Below are 17,871 nucleotides of genomic sequence, written 5' to 3'. Positions count from 1 at the left end.
CCTTTCATCTTTAGTGTGTGTACAAGCATGTGGTATTGTCTCTCTCACACACAGTGCATGCCTAGCATGGTGCTCATTGGTAGCCCTTCTCCAAGAAGAGCATCAGAGACTTTAAGCAGGAATAATTATTGCATTGCAAAAATACCATTTCTCAGGCTCGCAAAGTCCAGTACCTGCAGGAATGTTACTGCCTGGAGAAGGTGTTGCATATTGAAGACAAAGAAGCAGCAAATGTTTCTCTTTTGGTAACAATAGATCATCCCAGAAATGAAGAACATGCAAAGGAAAATATCTGCCAAAGAGTGCCACTGTTTTTAAGCTAGTGGCTGCAAACACTGAGGAGGACAGGCATGACACAAAACATCCAGGAAATCTATATTGCCTTTGCCAGGCTCTTCTCTGCAGCACTAACCCAACGTGCTCTGAAGTGCTCGACCTAAGGGGGGGGTCATTTTGTCCAAATGCATGTGGCCAAATAGGAGTTCAGCTTTCTAGGCATTTTTATGCAGGTATTACCTTGCCCGCTACTGAAACACAACCACCTCTGAGCTGGAAATGGCCCTGTTTGAAGAGGGGAGGTTTTAATGTCTGCAGTTTGAGCCATAGAGAGAATGGAATTACTGAAGCTGCAATTTGAACACAGGGATTAGCAGCATTAATGAAAAATCCTCTTGGCCTTGCAGTGAACACAGTGGTAGGAGCATCAGTTTTATTTTACATCTAAAAGATGGTGCTTGCAGCAATCCAGCTCTGGATAAGCCTCGTGCTGAGGGCTGGTTATGTACCAGCTCACTACTACCGAGGAGAAGTAACATTTCTTTTGAGTAAAAGCATTATGGTATGTCCCCCACCACCACCAAAGCCAGGGCCAGTCTTCTAAATTTCAGAGCTGCATCTGTGGGCGGTGTGAGTCCTCCTCTATATCATTAAAGAGAAGATGGAAAATTATTTAAATAGGCTTTTAGATGAGGCAGTAAATGTTATTTGGATGTATTTTCTTTTGTCTGCAAAGGGACAGTGCCCTGAGGAAATTATAAGTGAGCATACAACCCCCTCTCCTGCGAGTCCCTTCAAAATACTACGTCGTTAGTGGTCCTGAGCGGTATTACCGGCAGTCAGTGTGCTGTGGCAAAGCCATCGCCTTCATTTTGAACTAGGTGTAGGGGAAGCTGGAAGTTAGTAGTGTTGTGAATTGTTGTCCACAATCAAAGTATAAATAGCAGCTGATCTCTTATTCATCAAAATGCTCTGTATGAATTTTGCAGTGTATTTTATTCGATAATAATGGCAGCGGAAGAGGCCCCTTTAGAGGGGATGAGAACGAGATAAGAAGCGAGCAGCGTAACCCCCGCAAGGCAGGAGCGTATATGCAGCGTCTCCCTCCTACCGTGCAGGAAGACCAGCCCTGCCGCAGGCTTTCTGTGGAGTCGCACTCCCTGTGCACACACGCTGTGTGCACAAGGGATTTCACTCCACGGTAAGGAGTGAAATATTAGGAAGTTATTTCCCCCCAAGTTTGAAATGACCATAAAATTGAACAGCATCTGCAGGGAGCAGAGTGTCAGCAAAACTGAGGCACAAAATTCTGGGTAGGGACCCATAGCAATGCCTGCGCAAGGCTGGGACCTGGCTGATAATATGCAGGAACGTGGCACATGGACGTGTGTGCTTGCTGCCTGGCCTGGAGGAGACTGGCCACCAGGATCCCACTGCTATTCAAAAAATGTCTCTTTAAGAAGTGGCTTAGCTGTGCCTCTGGTCACCCGTGTTCCCACTGCAGCTGGAATTTAATCTCGCAGGAGCACATATCTCCCTTGCGGAGTCAGGTTGGCTCTTTGCACTCAAGTCCCCAGGAGGTAGCTGATTGCATTTTCAAAATGCTCCTTCTTTACATATTTACACATCAAACACTGTCCAAGGAACGGCGGGTTGCTGTGTTTTTGTTTTGTTTGATTAAATTCTTATTGAGAAAGCCCCAAGAAAATAAAGTCCTGAAGAATTTGGAGGGGAGGGAGCAAGGAGAAGGGACAATCCTGGCAAACAGCTGGTGGCTGCACATCCAAGGCATCCAAGGAGGAGAAATGTGGGAGAAAAGAGTTATTCCAGGCTCGAGTACAAAGCAGCTTCAGAACAAACCATAAACAAAAAGCCCTAAATCTATTTATGGGCAAGCAGGCTGCATTTCATTCTCACCCTTGCACAAGTCATCTGCATGTATCAGGGTTCTTGCTGAGCACTTTATGGAGCAGTCAGCATGCTCTGACCACCACGTTGTGAGTGAAGATTGTATCGAAGCCTGAGTAAATTTAAAATGATGGGATGAATAATCTCCTTCACCACTTTGTCCTTCTGCTTTGTGCCTGGGTTTCTTTCCTGTGCTGCCTCAAGGCTCTTCCAGCAAATACTGCTTTGGGTTCCTGCTGCTCTGGTCAATTGAAATTACATTCCCTCGCACAGTCCTGGATCCCCCAAGCTCTTGCAGGAGTGCAGGATTAAGTGCTAGAAATAGCCCGTACCATAAGCAGTAGTAATTCACAGGCTCCTTCCGAACTCCCTCTCTCCTGGGCAAGGGCTGAAATGAAAGGGGTGCACGGGGAGTTCTCCTCACGCCGGCTATCCCTCGCTTTCTGTTCCGAGCGAGAACTCGCTCCAGAAGACGGAGCAAGGCGTAGGGTGGCCTGCTGCCTAGTCAGCCCAGCTCCTTCCTACCTGGTTCTTCGGACGTTGCTGGATTGTGAGAAGCACGCGTTGGTTTGGATTATCCGTGCAACACAACTGACGATGAGGTTAAAGGACTGAGCCAGACAGGAGAAGCAGGACTACCGAAACCGATGTGCCCTCGCCTTGCCTGCCTGTTTGGAAATGCTGCCAGGTCTGGTTTTCCTTTGTGTAGCAGATTCATCTCCTGTGTGGCTCCTTGGAGGAGGACCCACTCAGGAAAAGTCAAAATAGAAGATATTATTTTCCATCCTGCAGGCCAGCCAAGCAAACCCGAAATCCCAAAATAAAACAGAGCCTGTCTCCATCCAACCGTTGCTCCCGTGAGTTGCTCCCCAAGCCCACGGCTCTGCTTTCCTCCCGGGCCCGGCCGGCACTGGATGTGGCCGCTACTCAGGGTGGGGCGGACGTTCGGTTGAGAAGAGCGAGCGCAGAGACCCGTCACCATACAGTGCTCCAAGCTGTCCTTGACATCTCATTCACCCCTCGCAGGCGGGAGCGAGGCGACCGACTTTTTCTGGGAGGTAGCAAGAGGAAAGAAAAACTGTCGCCGCACCAGCAGGCTGCGCGAGCCTTTCCAGCACGCTGAGTCTTAGCAAGTTATGAAGAATTTTCTCACTGACATCAGGCGATCCCTGCACACTTGCAGCTCCGCAGCCCGGCCTCCCGTCAGCCCCCGTGCTTTCCCGGGAGAGCCCCTAATGAAGAAGTCAGATGAGGTATTTTCATTTTGTTAGCAGTAGCCAAAGCAATTTTAGGAAGAGGAAGGTGGGGGCCTGCGGACATGTGCCAGAAAAATCCGAAGCACGCAGCTCGGGTCCGTGCGGCAGCAGTCCCTGACAGCCTTGCAACCCCGAGCGGCAGGAGGAAGTCGGAAAGCGGCAGCACATGGTTTCCACGCTGTCTCTGAGCCAAGCCTCAGGTAGATTAACTAGTGGGGTTTTTCCTTTCAAAAAGCACACAAAGGACCAGAGACAAAACCTCCTCGCAAACTGCCTGCTCTGCTAGCAATTAAGCTGCTCATCATTACGCACTTTGCTTTTGAACTCTGCTTGGGCATGAAAAATAAGAAGGGGAGAGACAGACAGGAGGGAAGAAAACCCTTTTTTCCCCCAAGGTTGGCTGCATCAAGGATGACCGATAGATCTGGGAAGAGGCGGTGCACGACTGAAAGAGGGACGGCCTTCTTCCTATGGAGGAATATATATTGTCACGCTATAGCGTCATATATAGGAGACGCATTTAAAAGTGACAGTACCAGGCTGGAAAACCCCAAACCAAGTTACACTCTGTTTTCAGCCACAGAAGTCCCTGTAGGGTGGGTCGAGCTCCCTGTGATTTTCCTACTGTCTGTCCCTACAGCCTCGCGCTGAAGGTTTCTGCTCCATGGGCTTCCACCCTCCTGGCACCCATGGCCCGTAACAAAAACCACACAGATCTCTTGGAAACTGAACACAAACTGGTTTGATTTGGGGAAAAATTTCATCCTCTTTTTTTCCCACATCATTTGGCCACTCCAAACTTGCATTAATGAGTTTCCTATCGATCTTACTGAATATTCACCTAGCTCAGCTTGCAGAGCTTGTATTTCCATAAAGTACTGTGTAACCCTCAGAGGAAAGATTCTGAAGTGCAAATTAATTTTTCCTTTTGGGCAACAGAAAGGACAAACAGGAAACAAGTTGCCTCTCTGTCGCTAGTTTTAATGAAGCCCTTGTCCAAGTGAGCGTGTAAGGTTGTGTCTAAATGGTTTGCTGGACCACTCCGTGTTATTTTAACGATGTGCCTAATGTGAAAAGATTTTTTTGAAACCCAGCTGAGAGTGTAGTGGGGAGAGTGCATAAACAGCACTTGAGCAAGAGGACACTGGAAGCAAAGCTTCTCTACAGAAAGCCAGGAGATGTTTTATGGGCTGTCCTCTATATTTGGGTGCTCCTTTGGGTGGCAAGTGTGCAGCCCCATAATAACACGAATTTGGAGACCGAAGAACCTTTTGCAAAAGCTGTGATGTCAGGGGGAGGTGCCCCAATCATCATACATATTATTTACTTCTAATGCCCAAAGCCTAAACATTGCTCAAAATAAGGTGAGATTTACATAATGCTGATAAATTTAAATTTGCAGTAAGTGGAACTGCTTTTGATTGCATTTCACAGCGCGGCAGCAGGGAAGTCTTTAGTTATTCAGGTCAGCTCTCACACCAGCAATTGCACCTCTGCAAAGAGAGTTGGGGATACGATCACACTCTAAACCTGAGAGGACAAAACCCCCATTCGTTTCAATGCATTCAGAGCCACCTGAATATTGCACACTCCAAGAGCAGCCACGGACAGGAAAGCTTTTAAGATTTGTTTGGCTTCTGCTTGAGAAAACTCAGCATGGGGAGGGCAACAGCCAAGGGATGGGAAGGGGAGGACAGAAGTAAGCGGGCAGATCTCTGGGAGCAAGGGGGAAGCAAAAAATGGGATGGCGAGGGATGCTTGGGGCAGGAATGAGGTGTATTTAGAGGTCTCTCCTTGCAGTTCAGCACTAGTTGCCGGCTGGGAGCAAGGCTCTACTGGGGAGCTGTTTGGTGAGCGCGAGGTTGGGGAGCTGAGGGTGCTGTCGGTCATGTTCTCAGCGCAGTTGCAGAGTTTCAAGGAGAAAGGAGGATTTTGCGCTGCACTTGGTGCACTGCAGGGCTTTGTCTTGTTTACTCAGCTTTTGTGAGTGCCATTACTCCCAATACCTGCTAAAGCGCCCAATTCTCAACAGCTTGTTTTTAGCACGCTTAAAAAACAGCAATACTCTTGCAAATGTGCATGTGTTGATGAAACCCATATTTGAGATGCATAATTCAAGGTGCAACCAGAAATATACTTGGACTGTGGCAGTGGTTACAAGTGGATATGTACCCCAGGCCTTCCCCCCGTCCTGCAGATGAGCAAAGGCGCACTGAGTTCCTGCATAATCCACCGCACTGCTCAGTAAGCAAACGTGAAAGAGAGAGCAAAGCAGCATTTGGAAGAGGGAGAGGGTTGTCTGAGAAATACGCTGCTTGGTGTACGTTAGATAATCACTGGCTTTAGGGAAAACTCCCCGTCATGCTAATGTGGAGAGCCTTTCTGCAGGCAAGAGAGCGGCGGATGCCAGCACACGGAGTCAATTATCTGCTTACAGTCTGAGTAAGTCTAAAAGGCCAGTATCTGAGGAAACCAGTTCACTTGGTAGATCCTACTGTTTCCACCACTGACAGAGGCAACTTCTGTAAATAAGATGCTGCACGACAGAGCAAAGCAACTGGAAATGCATCCGTTATAATCAATGGGCACTGTAAGAGGTAAAACACCCAGGAGAGTCTGCAGAGCCTCTGAATGTTTTCAGTCCAATACATACACCCTAGTGGTTCCAGTCCACTCCTAAGACTTCAAGGGTCCAGCGATTCAGTTCAAAAATCAAAACGTCAGTGCAAAACAGCACACCCAAGATCAGGTTCGCCTAACTCGGGCTTGAAACTCGCCTTGTGCGAGACATTAGAGTATCTCACACTCCACATCACAAACCTGAGGCACACTGGGCCGATGCTGATGTCCCTAAAAACACGAAGAAGGGGCTTTAAAGATTTCAAAACCATCGGAGAAGCCATCTGCAGAATGACCCCTACTACTGTTATCCATTTTGTGGTGAAAGAAAGAAAAGCGTGCAACTTGCCTCGATTTCTGAGTGCCTTTCCCACAACAGCCACTACCCCACACTCACTGCGTTATGTGGCACTGCGAAAGAAATGCTGGGGAGGCATTTTTAGCCAACCCCTCAAGGTTTAAGAAAATAATTGCTTAAGCCTCATAAATTATTATTATTTCATTAAATGAATCATTTTGACTCATTTTCGGATTCAAGCAATATTTAATAGTGCCATGCAGTAAAGTAACTGCGGAATTAGGAATTCATTTGTCACTCATGTATGTTCTTATTTTAATTAGATCAAGTTAAAATTTTTATTTCTTTCTTAGAAAGATGATTTAAGTGACAGTCAATGTGTTCATCATTTCACTCAGAGTGTAAAAAATTCTTCTAATATTCAAAGGTAATAACCAAACCTTTCCCCTCATATTCTTTCACACAAAAACACATACACAATACTCTCTCTTCCCCTAAGTGAGTAAAGCTTTGTTCTTACAACCCAGAAAATGTAACACTTACGTAACCTTTCACACTGAACTTAGCGCCTCTTCTTCTGGGTGAAAATCATGCTTTTGAGTTCAGTCCAGACATGCTGAACAAAGGATTCGAGACTGAAAGGAAAAATGTCTGGGATGATGAAAAATGTGCTTCTACCTCTGTGGAGTTTTTTTAGAATGATTTTTATGATCTGGAATAGTTTAGTGATGGGAAATGAGATGCTACTTACAAGGAAGTTCAACCTTAGTCTCAATAATTTGTCCTGTGAACTGGCCGTACACACACAAACCTAAGCGTTTGGTCAGCAGGACATTTTGGGACTCAGCAGCGACATAGTGCTGATGAAGATGTGAGAACCAGGGTCCCCAGCCACCCTGTCTGCTGCCTCCTTGATCTCCTCCTTCACCAAAGATAACCCTACTCCAGGTCTGAAATATCGTCTGCAAGCAGAAGGAGAACAAAACGCGACCAAACGGGATCAAAAATCAAAGCAGAGCACAACAGTGCTGTCCATCTTAAAACCAAGCAAGGCCAGTCATTTGGATTTTTTAAGTGAAATACTAATTAGGACCTAATATAGACTCTTCAAAGCAGCTGATGTTTTACTATAGCATGGGAATTAGGGTATGGCTGCACCAGTTACACTCAATACTCCTTCTTTCATCTGGTGAAGAAGGGAAGGCTGATACATTTTCAGGCAATGGTGAGGTCAGAAGATCATTCAAAATCTGACCTGGCAACCAGGAGAAATGGAAAGTGAGGATCCCGCTGAGACATGGGATCAGACTGGTCAGTTCTCTCATAAGAGTAGAGGGCTGGAGGGGGGAAAAATGGAGGGGAGCAAAAGGGCTCAAGATTGATGAGGTGGGCAGTAACTCGTATTTACATATCTGGGGCCTCCTTGACAGGAGAAAAAATAAGTTAACCCGAAAAATAGAAATCTAATCTACATTCACTTCCCAACTTGTCAAAAGCCCTCAGCGTAAAGCAGCCGCACTCGGCTGCGCAGAGGTGTTCCACGGAGGGACCCCGACCAATAAATCTGTGTGATTTCCTGTTATGAGAAGCAGACAAAGAGATACGGCCAGGGATGGGCAGAGCTGTCTGCATAAGGGAAGAGCCTGAGCTCTCACCCCAAACTCAAACCCACCCTCTCTGGGGTTAGGAAAAGTTCAGTTCACTTTGGGGATTTTTTAGCCTTATTTCTCATTTTTGCATGTTCCCGTGGGAGCTGGAAGTAGATGGGACAAAGCATTTCTTTCCTGCTGGCAGTGAGCAGCACTGAAAGTGTCACACAAAAGTTTGTTCTTGTGAGACTTCCAGTCCAAGGGTGTGATCTTGCAACCCCTCCAGATGTGAATAATGCAGTGACATTTTTAATGGTTCCGCTCTTGGGGAGAATTTTTGGCATTACTCTGCAAGTGATTTCTCCCCACCACTTCTCCCCTGCATTCTGCTTTCCGCCATCCAGTGCACATTACGCAGAAACGGAAGAGGTAAGCAATGTTTCCCGATGAAAAAGACTTTTTTTGTAGAGACCCTTGGGAGAACGTGCACAATGGTAGCGATCTTGCAGAGCACCAGCTGTTTGATAAGATTCCTCTCGTGTGGTGACATCAGAAGTTCAATGCTATTTTGTCGATAGTACCTAGACTAACAGCCTGATCCTGCAGTCCCAAATCAATAAAAGTCTCATGGCATACATTTTCTAGACATGTAGAAGGTCCTTGACATTTGAAAGCAATTAGGATGAATGGGGCAGCGTTTCAGCATTTGCTGAAACACTAAAACCAGTGCCCGCGTTCCCGCGAACGAAGAGTTTCAGCGTTGCTGGTAGTTGTCCTACAGCTTCAGCAACCTCACTGTATCATCGCTGTTCATTTCAAGACCTTTGATGGAAACAATAACACTAGCATGGATATAAACTCCTTTTTTTTTTTTCCTTTTTCTTTAGAGAGACCCAAAATCTATGAAAAGGAGACTGATTTTGATAAGACTGAGCGGGTGGAATTAAGAAGCAAACACAAAATCCAGTGCACCGTAAGCGGGAATCCTGACCCAAAGATCGAGTGGCAGTGGCAGCCCTGCAGCCTCACGGAGACAGTGTAAGTGAACATTCAGGGAGCTCTTGCCTAAGGGTAAACATGCTGTGATTTGGTCTGATAGATTCACAACAATTTTTCTTTCCAGTGTGTCTTATTTATCTGTATTAAGAGTCACTAGCAGTGATTCCCCACCTAAAGATCGTAAGGGGGTTGCCCAAAAGATACCTCATTGTCTATAATCCTTTTTGGAGTTACAAGCACCTTTTATAATATCAGAATTGTGCCAAATAAATTTAAGGTGACTGAAGATCACACTTCAATTTTCTTTAACTTGACCAGCAAGGTACCTCAGACTTAATAAGATTTTTTCTTACACCTCTTGGGTGCAGCCTGTGATGTTGACGAAGGGAAAAGCTAGGTGTGTGAGACCAGCAGATCTCAGGGAAGAGCACTCTGCTTTTTGCGTAGAGGTGACATACGTTATGTCCCATGAAAGGGCTAGTGCCAGACAAACCTGGCGAAGGCTTACGCGTGTTTAGTTGCCATACTGACTTCATGCCACTTCTAAGGGCCGTCTTCACTGGTGCACACTGAGCACCTGGCTCCCATCACAGCCTCTGCACTGCTGGCAGAGGTAACCAAGCCTTCACGCCTTACTGAGTGCCCTTCTTTGCTGCAAGTCTGGAGGCAGCACGAGGTGTGAAGACACAGAAGCAAGTCTAAATTGTCAGATAGGAACTTGGCGAGTCAAAACGTAAGATGTCTCATGTGGTTTGCCGTATACAAACAGACACTTTTGTTGTTCTCGTTGCTATATGAGCAGAGTGGTCTGTGGGGAGAGGTCTTGGCTCAGGCCTGAACGGCTTTTCTTCCCCTAGGGGACCTACGGGAGCCATGTGTAACAGCTCTGACAGTACTTTAACTCTTTCCTGCAATGAGAAGGCTGAAATCAGGCCTTCCCTCCTTTAAAATATAAAGACAGGTCTGGGAAGCAGGAGAGAAATTTTGCTGGATTGTTCCTTATTTTCTCACAATTTCAGTGCTTTTGCAAATACTATGAATGGCAGGCCAGGAGACTGAGACAAGCCACGAAGAGAAACTCCTGTCCCAGGTTCCCTGCTGCAGCAGTCACAGCAATGTTGGGTGATCTTGGCTCAGATCAGGTCTCAGAAATGACTGCATGTCCTTCCATGAGGGAAGTGGCCCATTACTTGGTTTAGCATTTGGCCAGGAGTTACATCGCTCCTGCAGGAATAAAGCAGCTGAGATTTGTAAGTTTAGGTAGGGCTGTTGGCATTGCAGGTCAGCAGAAGGTACACAAGCTGCTGCTCTGAAGGTGTTCAGCAAGAATGGAATGGAAATACCATAAGGAAACACATTAGACATTCTGTAGGAAAGCCACAGAGAGGACCTGAAGTCTTTTCCAGACTTTTCTCTCCAGGGAGAGAGCATTGGTCGTGAAGACTGAATTAAGTCAGATTCAAACCAGTGACCTGGTGGCAAAAGACCTCGTATAACCCTTGTTCCAGCTCCCTGACTCTCTGATGTTATCAATCTAAATACAATTGCAGAGTGGCGTCTACCTCTTCTGGTCTCCGGCGCAGCCTTATCTTTCTCCAGCAGAAGCTGTAGGAGGATTCCTGTGGGAAATGACACAGACCCCATTTCCTTCTGTTGTCTCACTTCCTCTCACTCCCTCTCTCTCTCCCCCTTCCTCACTGGAGCGCTTTGAATCCCAAAACACTATCATTGTTCCTTAGAGCTGTGATGTGACTTGCTTCCTTTGAGTTTTTTCCCTTCATCCTTAAGAGAGAATTGTGCCTTGCAGGAAGTCGCCTAAGACATCTTTTAATTAGGCTGTTTTGAGAGCTATAAACCCTCCCTTGACCCAGGGTGGTAACCATGTGTCTTCTGAAGACTTGGCAAAGGCAAAGCTGTCTTACGAATTAGCTGTCTACAGCACTGGCCCTTGGGCATCACCTATAGAAATCCATATTCATTTTACCTCCTATAATCCTTGCAAGGATAGCAGGCTCGGAGGCTACGGCACTGGTCAGGGGAAGCGCGGCGCCTTTGCAGGCAGAGGAGGGAACATGGACGCTTGTTCCTGTCGTGCACTGGGATGACTAGTGCAATTGCAGCTGGTTGTGGGGCTGAACTGGCTTCGCTAACTTGCCGTCATGGAGTCACTGTTCGTAATACCCAGCCATCCTGGACTGCAGCTCAACTAGCAATATTGTTAAAAAGTTTAAAAATGGAAAGGCTTCCTTGAGCTGCGCAGCCAGCAGAGCCCTCAGCCAGCACGCCTGAAGCCCTTGTGCTACTAAGCATGGCAAGGCCTGTGTCTCTGCTCATTTATGCAAAGAGCTGTAGTTAAAGCAGATAGAAAAGCCTCTTGCCTTGGACGGTACGAATATACCTCCCAGCATGACGTGTGCTACATTCAGTACCCTTGCTATAATTCAGAAATGAAGATTGCTAACCAACAAAGATCTGGTTATCTTTCAGTGAGTATGCTGTATCACTGGAGCCTTCTGCTATCGTTATCCCAATATTCATTTGTTCTGCTCCCTCAGCTTGCGCGTCATGTAGCTAGACAGTCACAGTCAGCAGCAGTCACCTCCTCACACCGTGTTGAATGACTGGCGTTTTGAATTCTGAAATGCATTGCAAGTGCTCAAAGCCCTTAAAGAGCTATAGTTGCAGCAAGCTGGGTGTTTCTCCTATTAGCCAGATGATTAAACTCATATGATTTGATTTAGGTGTCCAGGTTTTTCTGTTTCCAGTTTTCAGAAAGTTTAGGATGTGTCCTTGCTGGTCAAATTGTGATCTTTGTCCTGTCGAGGTAGGTCCTAACTGAAATGCTTTGAAATGTCGTGATGAAGGAATATTGCAGTTGTGCCAGAAGGTAACAACCTCTATCAGCAAAAGCTTTTAGGAGTTTTTAAGACCTAAGACTATTGCTTAAGAATGACACCTTTATAATGGCTGCTTGGGTTATCCACTATGGTTTTGAACACTACCTTTGCTTTTCCACCTCCAGATGCAACCCTCGTGGGCCAAGAATTGTGGTTGAGGAGAACATGTATATAGGCAACAAGATTGGGAGCATTGAAAACATAAGCATGAAGCATGGGGATAAAAGGAAGGTATGTGTCTGATGGAAGTTTGAGCACTGAAGTCATGGAATAGCAGTGGGTTTTACGGACGGGATGCTGCGCTCACACAGACAGCTCTCTTCACGGTTCCCAAGCTGCTGCTGGTTGTTAGCATGCTTTAAATTCCACAGTCCTGGGATCATTTTCAGATCTCCGCTGTTTATAAATGCCAAAATTCTGGCAATGATGTCACTTACCCTGTTTAAAGCCCTCCAAAGACTTTTGGGTCAAAAACTTCTGTCTCAGTCTTGAGAAAGTGTAAGACTGGTTCTGTACAAGAGGGGTCTTGTGAAGTACACACAACTGATAAGGACTCTACGTTCATCAAATTGCTTAGCACTTAGAGAGCACTTTGTACTGCCCAGAGAGAACCACAAAATCTTGCCTACACTCCCAGTAGTAGGAGTTGAACAGCTGTTATTTAAGCAGTAGCTGGCCTGATTTTCAGAGTGTTTTAGGTGCCTGTAGGACCTGCCTCGTTTTGCTGGAGTTGGGGATATTTTCTTATCCATTTGGGGTACCAAGCATCTTACTAAGAAGGGGAAGGTGGGAAGACCTCCTTCCTTCTACACTTCTCTGCCTGCTTCCCCATCCAAACAGATAACACAAGGGGCATGCTTCCTGTGTGAACTGCAAAGATCCCAGCCATGAACTATCTGTTAAAAAAGCCTCCTGGGTACCTGTGGTGATACTGACTGATATTGTTAACACACATCCATACTAATCCTTGAGAAATCACTGCAGCTGTTCTGCTCTAGATTCACAGACTTCTGGCTATGCCTCGGAGAAGATGCTATGATCTGGCTCAGACAGTTTTACCTCTATAGGACTTACTTACAGAGATTTGTGACTCTAAAAGCAGTTCTGCAATTACATGTGTTTCAAGGTGGATGCTTCAGATAGCTGAGTGCCTAAACCTGCAAGGTGCTCACTGTTGCAGTCTGTATCCTGGCGTACTTTAAGCACATGATAAAATTCTTGAGCTACTTGTATGCTTAAAGTTAAGCACAAAGCTAAAGTGCTTTTCTGGATCAGCTCCAGACTAAATCAGCATCTGGAAGGATCAGTGCCTTAGCCATCTGCTCTTTCTCATGGAGACTTTCCAGCTTTAAACATAATCTAAAACAGAGCTCTGAAAATATGGAGGTTGGGCTGGGAAGGAGAAAATCACTGTTCACTTTTCATTCCTGAGTTTTCCCCTTGCTGGAAGATATTTATAAATTGGATTCATTTAGATAGCATAGTGCCCCATAATCTCTGTCTTTAATGGATTTTCTCAGAATTTTAGATCTTAGGTAAAAAACAACCACCTACAAAGCTTCAACTACTTGTAAAAAACAGAGACCAGTGACTTGTACCTACAAAGATTCTTCCTTTTCTAAGACTTTCTAGTTGCTGCGTGGACTGAAAAGAGTTTTGTGTCTTTCATAACTACTGTTTCTCTCCATATATAGAGTCTGTCTATATATATGATAATGTGTCCAAGAGCTTAATTTATGTCTGATGATCAGTTTTCAAGTTACATTAGTCCCTATATGAAAGAGAAGGGTTTCACAATTGCTATGACTCAAAAAAATCTCTGTTTCAATAGTCTTTGGCTGCTGAATTGTCCCTCAGGCTTGGATAGTGAGATGTTTCTACAACAGAAAAGCATTAAAAACAAGTTCTTTTTGTTGTTTTATGTGTACGTATGCCTCTCTCATTTCTTACCTCACCAACTTCTCTGAGGCAAATATACCACTAGGTGAAATTTTAGTCTGTTGATGGAGTTATAGATGGGATTTGGCTGCAGTCTCTGTGAATGTGGTGTAAGGAGTGCCTTGGAGCTCCTGGATTCAGTGGGGCACTCCAAACGCATCCTGCATCCAGGTTAGTACATGATTAGGGACTTTGCAGCATTCCCCTATTCCTTATTTTCCCTGGAAGGAAAAGCCAGGTGCAGCCATCAGAGGAAAAATGGTGGCACTCCACTCCCACGGGAGACCCCGGAGCACATGCCTGCAGGTCAGTGTAGGCATCACCCACTGCCTGCTTCCTGCCTGTGAAGCATGGTGGACAGGAGTGCTGGGACAAGGGAGGCATTGCCAGGGGAGATGCTCAGCAGAAATGGGGGCCGTGAGAAACCTCAACCAGATTTGTTCACCTAAAGAGGATCCTCTCTTTCTCCAAAAACTTTGCCACTGCTCACACCTTGAGTTCCCCTGTGCTGCTCTTTGCTCTGCCCTGCAGCAGCTGTCTCCGCTCTCTGCCCTTTCTCTAGACTCCAGGCATCCTGAAATGTTCTTTTTTTAGATATGTTCAAAAGCTCAGCCCACACCCCTTTAACTGAAGCTTCTATGTATTTCATTACTAAAGTTCCTTAAAACACAAGTTATATAATTGTGTAATTTATAGTACATTCATTATTTTCATCTCCTCCTGATCCACTGGTTAAAAACACATTCTGAGGTGGTTCCTGATTATTTTTTATGTCTTGATTAAGATTTATTCAAATGAATAAAACTAGGTTTGGGGGGGAAATCTCAGATTTCAGCACTTTGTCTCCCTGCTTGCATTAGCAGACAATTCCTCTCCTTCCCCCCTTCTGAAGTTCAAGGCTATCTGTGTTAAGTGAAGTCTTTAGATAATAGAATATAATTCAAAAAAGACATCGATGAAATCTCATAGCCTTCAGACTTTTCCTTGTTTTTTATCAGTCGTTATTCCCACCAGAAACAAAATAGACAGGAAACAGCCCAATCCATTCCCACCATGTCCTGGCAAGTAATTCATCTGCATTGACTAGCCAGATGAAATAATAAAGATGTTGGAGTCTGAGCTAGCATGGCTTTTATTGACTGTGTTATGAAGCTGGGATTAGCTAAGATTGGTTATTTTTCCTGTGAGATTTGAGCCTGTCTGATGATAGCTGATTCTCAGAGCAGAAGGTGGAATTTCTCAAAGGTAGAAAGCCTCAAAGATTTCATCTGTTCCTCGGTGTCCCTATAGTTCACCCTCAAAGACCTGTAGCAGTAAATGTTTCTTCAGTGTCATTTTTTAAAAATACATTGATTTTTTGGAGCTGCTAAGAATATAGAAACAATCTCTAGAAATTCTCAGATCCAGAATTTTGCTTAAAAGCAAGCTCACAGAGGCGGTAAGCAAGGATTTTTCCATCAGACCAGTGCTGCTGTCTCACACAGAGATCTTATGACATTGTTTGACAGAAATGGCACGTAAAATTGAGGTCTTTTGTCATCTTTGTCATAATGATGATGATGATTGTTCCATCTTTATTGTATAGACAGGGAGGTGAACTGCACCCCTTCCTGTCTTCCGAAAGACAGAGTCTCACTCCTAAGGAAAAGCATACGGTTATCACTGACATTATAACATCGCGTTATTAATGTTATACACTCATAGAAGTATTGGTCAAATACTGGTTGAGGCAATTACATTGTGCCAGCCTAGTTTTTCTCTGTGGTTTTGAGTCAATACTGAAGTTTTCACTTTGTGATTTAAACTGCTATGTAGCTACCGCTGAAAACTGCTTTCTAATATGAGCTGAAACACCTCTGATGGCATGAAGTGCCCGAATTTCTCCTTCAGGTTGCAAGGAGCTAGGTTGCTATTTTAGTTTCTTCCTCTTAGTAAACTGAACATACTGGTCCGAGCTTGGGAGAACAGGTCTTAGTAGAAAAGAACAGCAAGATCTATACACAATTCAGTGCTTCTTGGGAGTTTCTTTTCATCTGTCTTTTCTCTCTCACAGGTATTTATGAGAGAGATGGTCCTGCCACATGGATGATTGGACATGTTTTTGTAATGAAACTCATGAATTTATTTAACTTATGAAATTCATAAGCAGTCAAGAAAGCCCACCTGAAAATGCCAGGTTTAAACTTCTTGGAGGAACTTAGGGACTACATATTGTGGTGGGATGGGTTCAGTAAGAAGTACATGAACAACTCAGTAGAGCAGTTTAAATTTGTCACCTTGTGTGGGTGCCTATTTCAGTGAGCCTCCACAAACCTTGGCATGCTGGTCTGGCAGGAGAAAGTGAACTGTCATGTGGCTGGTTTTTTGGAAAAGGCATTCACTATTTGAGGGACAAGCTCAGATGTTTCAGGCACTTCCCAAGCACAGGGACACATGGGCTACATTGTCCTTGGCAAGTCTTCTTGAAGGAGGCTGGCTAGCAGGAAGGACATAAGAAAGAGCCCCTGTCTTTCCTGCCCATTTTAATTTATTAGCTGTAATCACTGGGTATGAGGAAGAAGCTTGGAGGTGGTCGTTGCTCATGAACAACCAGCATCTACCTGCCTGCCCTAGGGCCAGTGTAATGATTAGCCTCATTTTACAGGGAGAAAAACTGAGGTATAAAAAGTCACTGCCAGAAATGAGAGCAAACCCCAGAAGTTCCCAGGCGACTCACAGATTTCTTCTCTTATCCCTTGTCCTCAGTCCATCCTTTAGCATGTTTTAAATGGATGAATTAAGATCTCGGATAGGAACTGTCAGGCTGTAAAAATAAGTGTTATTCTGTGCCATTCAAATAGATGGATTGGGAGCTAGCTGAATATTTTCTTTGCGGGGGTCTCTGGTGAAGTTCCTATTAATTTCCTTTCTCTCTAGCCACCTCCACCCCAGCTCTGCCAGAGTTAGACAGCTGAGAAGTTTTCCACCCACTTTTCTACTCCGCATCCTCGCCCACATGCAGCTAACGAAGTGAAAGAGAGAAGAATTGTTAATTAAAGCCATTGGAGGGAGGGATTAGAAAGGAAAGAGAAAGCAAGGAATAACAAGATATATTAATTCGTGCTGGCTTCAGCTTAAAAAAGGCCTAGCTGCTCTGTCCTTACCATGAGATGTCTTGAAACACTCATGGTATATGGCTGTGGAATGTTATTTGGCTGCTTCTAAAATAGCTTGTTTTATCAGTTAGAAACATTTCAGTGCAAGACATATGGACTTTATTGAACTTGTCCCTTATGGGTTTTCCCAGCAGCAATGTCTATTTACTTGCTATAGCTGCTCTTCAGAGATCGGTCGTTTTCTTTTCTTCTTGAATTTTAAACTTAATTTATTCTTTTGTAATAATTATTTATTAGCTAGTAATCCCTTCCTCAGGCTGGCAGTATTGGGTGGCCTTTAGGCTAAGCATAGGAAATGGAGCCTTTTACTGCCAAATTCAACCCAGGCAATCAGAACTGGTTATCATCTGAAGGATATTTGGTGCTTGGCATGCAGCTTGCAGGATCTCAGTCTAGCTCCCACTAGGAAGATGTCTAGACATTGCATGTCAATAATTGGTTATTAACCAGTTCATTGGTTTCAGGACTGTCTGCGCTGAAGCAAAGAACTGAAGAGCCACAAAGTTTGTGCAACCACTTGTGGCCGGATAACACTGGCAAGGGTTAATGGTCATTTAGTTTGAACTGCTCTTGACGAGGATGTTGGGTGGAAGGTCAGCTAGGAAAGTGCCAAAATCCATGCTGCCAACAGTTCACGAACAGTAAGTTCGCGGAAGAGGTAATTGCAGATTTCACCTTAGCACCATTGCTCAGGCTTAGCAGAAAGCATTGCCTTCTGTCTGGGAACAGTTTTCTGAGTAGGAGCGATGAAGCACAGCTTTGAAGTCAGCACTGCTTTGAGTAAGAGGTTGGACAGGAGACCTACAGAGATCCTGTTCAGTTAAAGTCTTTCTACAATTGTATGAGCCTAGATAAATTTTTTCTTTCCTGGCTCAGTTTCCAGAAATGCTGGCAAATGCTATGCCAGCTGCATGCACACAGCTCAGAAAATAAAGT

The 17,871-nt window shown here is 45.0% G+C and overlaps 1 protein-coding gene across 2 annotated transcripts in view; it reads left to right on the top strand.

Annotated features, from left to right (window-relative positions):
* Positions 1-17,871, top strand: part of LOC134145314 (vascular endothelial growth factor receptor kdr-like) — a 142,479-nt gene that overhangs the window by 68,383 nt on the left and 56,225 nt on the right. For both annotated transcript variants that reach the window (XM_062584699.1, XM_062584698.1), the window contains exons 10-11: positions 8,834-8,984; positions 11,968-12,073. In XM_062584699.1, coding sequence (XP_062440683.1) covers positions 8,834-8,984; positions 11,968-12,073 — 257 coding nt within the window. The remainder of the gene's footprint in view (positions 1-8,833; positions 8,985-11,967; positions 12,074-17,871) is intronic.

This window comes from Rhea pennata, chromosome 11 (genome assembly GCF_028389875.1).
Source record: "Rhea pennata isolate bPtePen1 chromosome 11, bPtePen1.pri, whole genome shotgun sequence".
NCBI classification, from domain to species: domain Eukaryota; kingdom Metazoa; phylum Chordata; class Aves; order Rheiformes; family Rheidae; genus Rhea; species Rhea pennata.
Note: the sequence above shows the minus strand (reverse complement) of the source record. Positions and strands in the feature narration are given on the sequence as shown.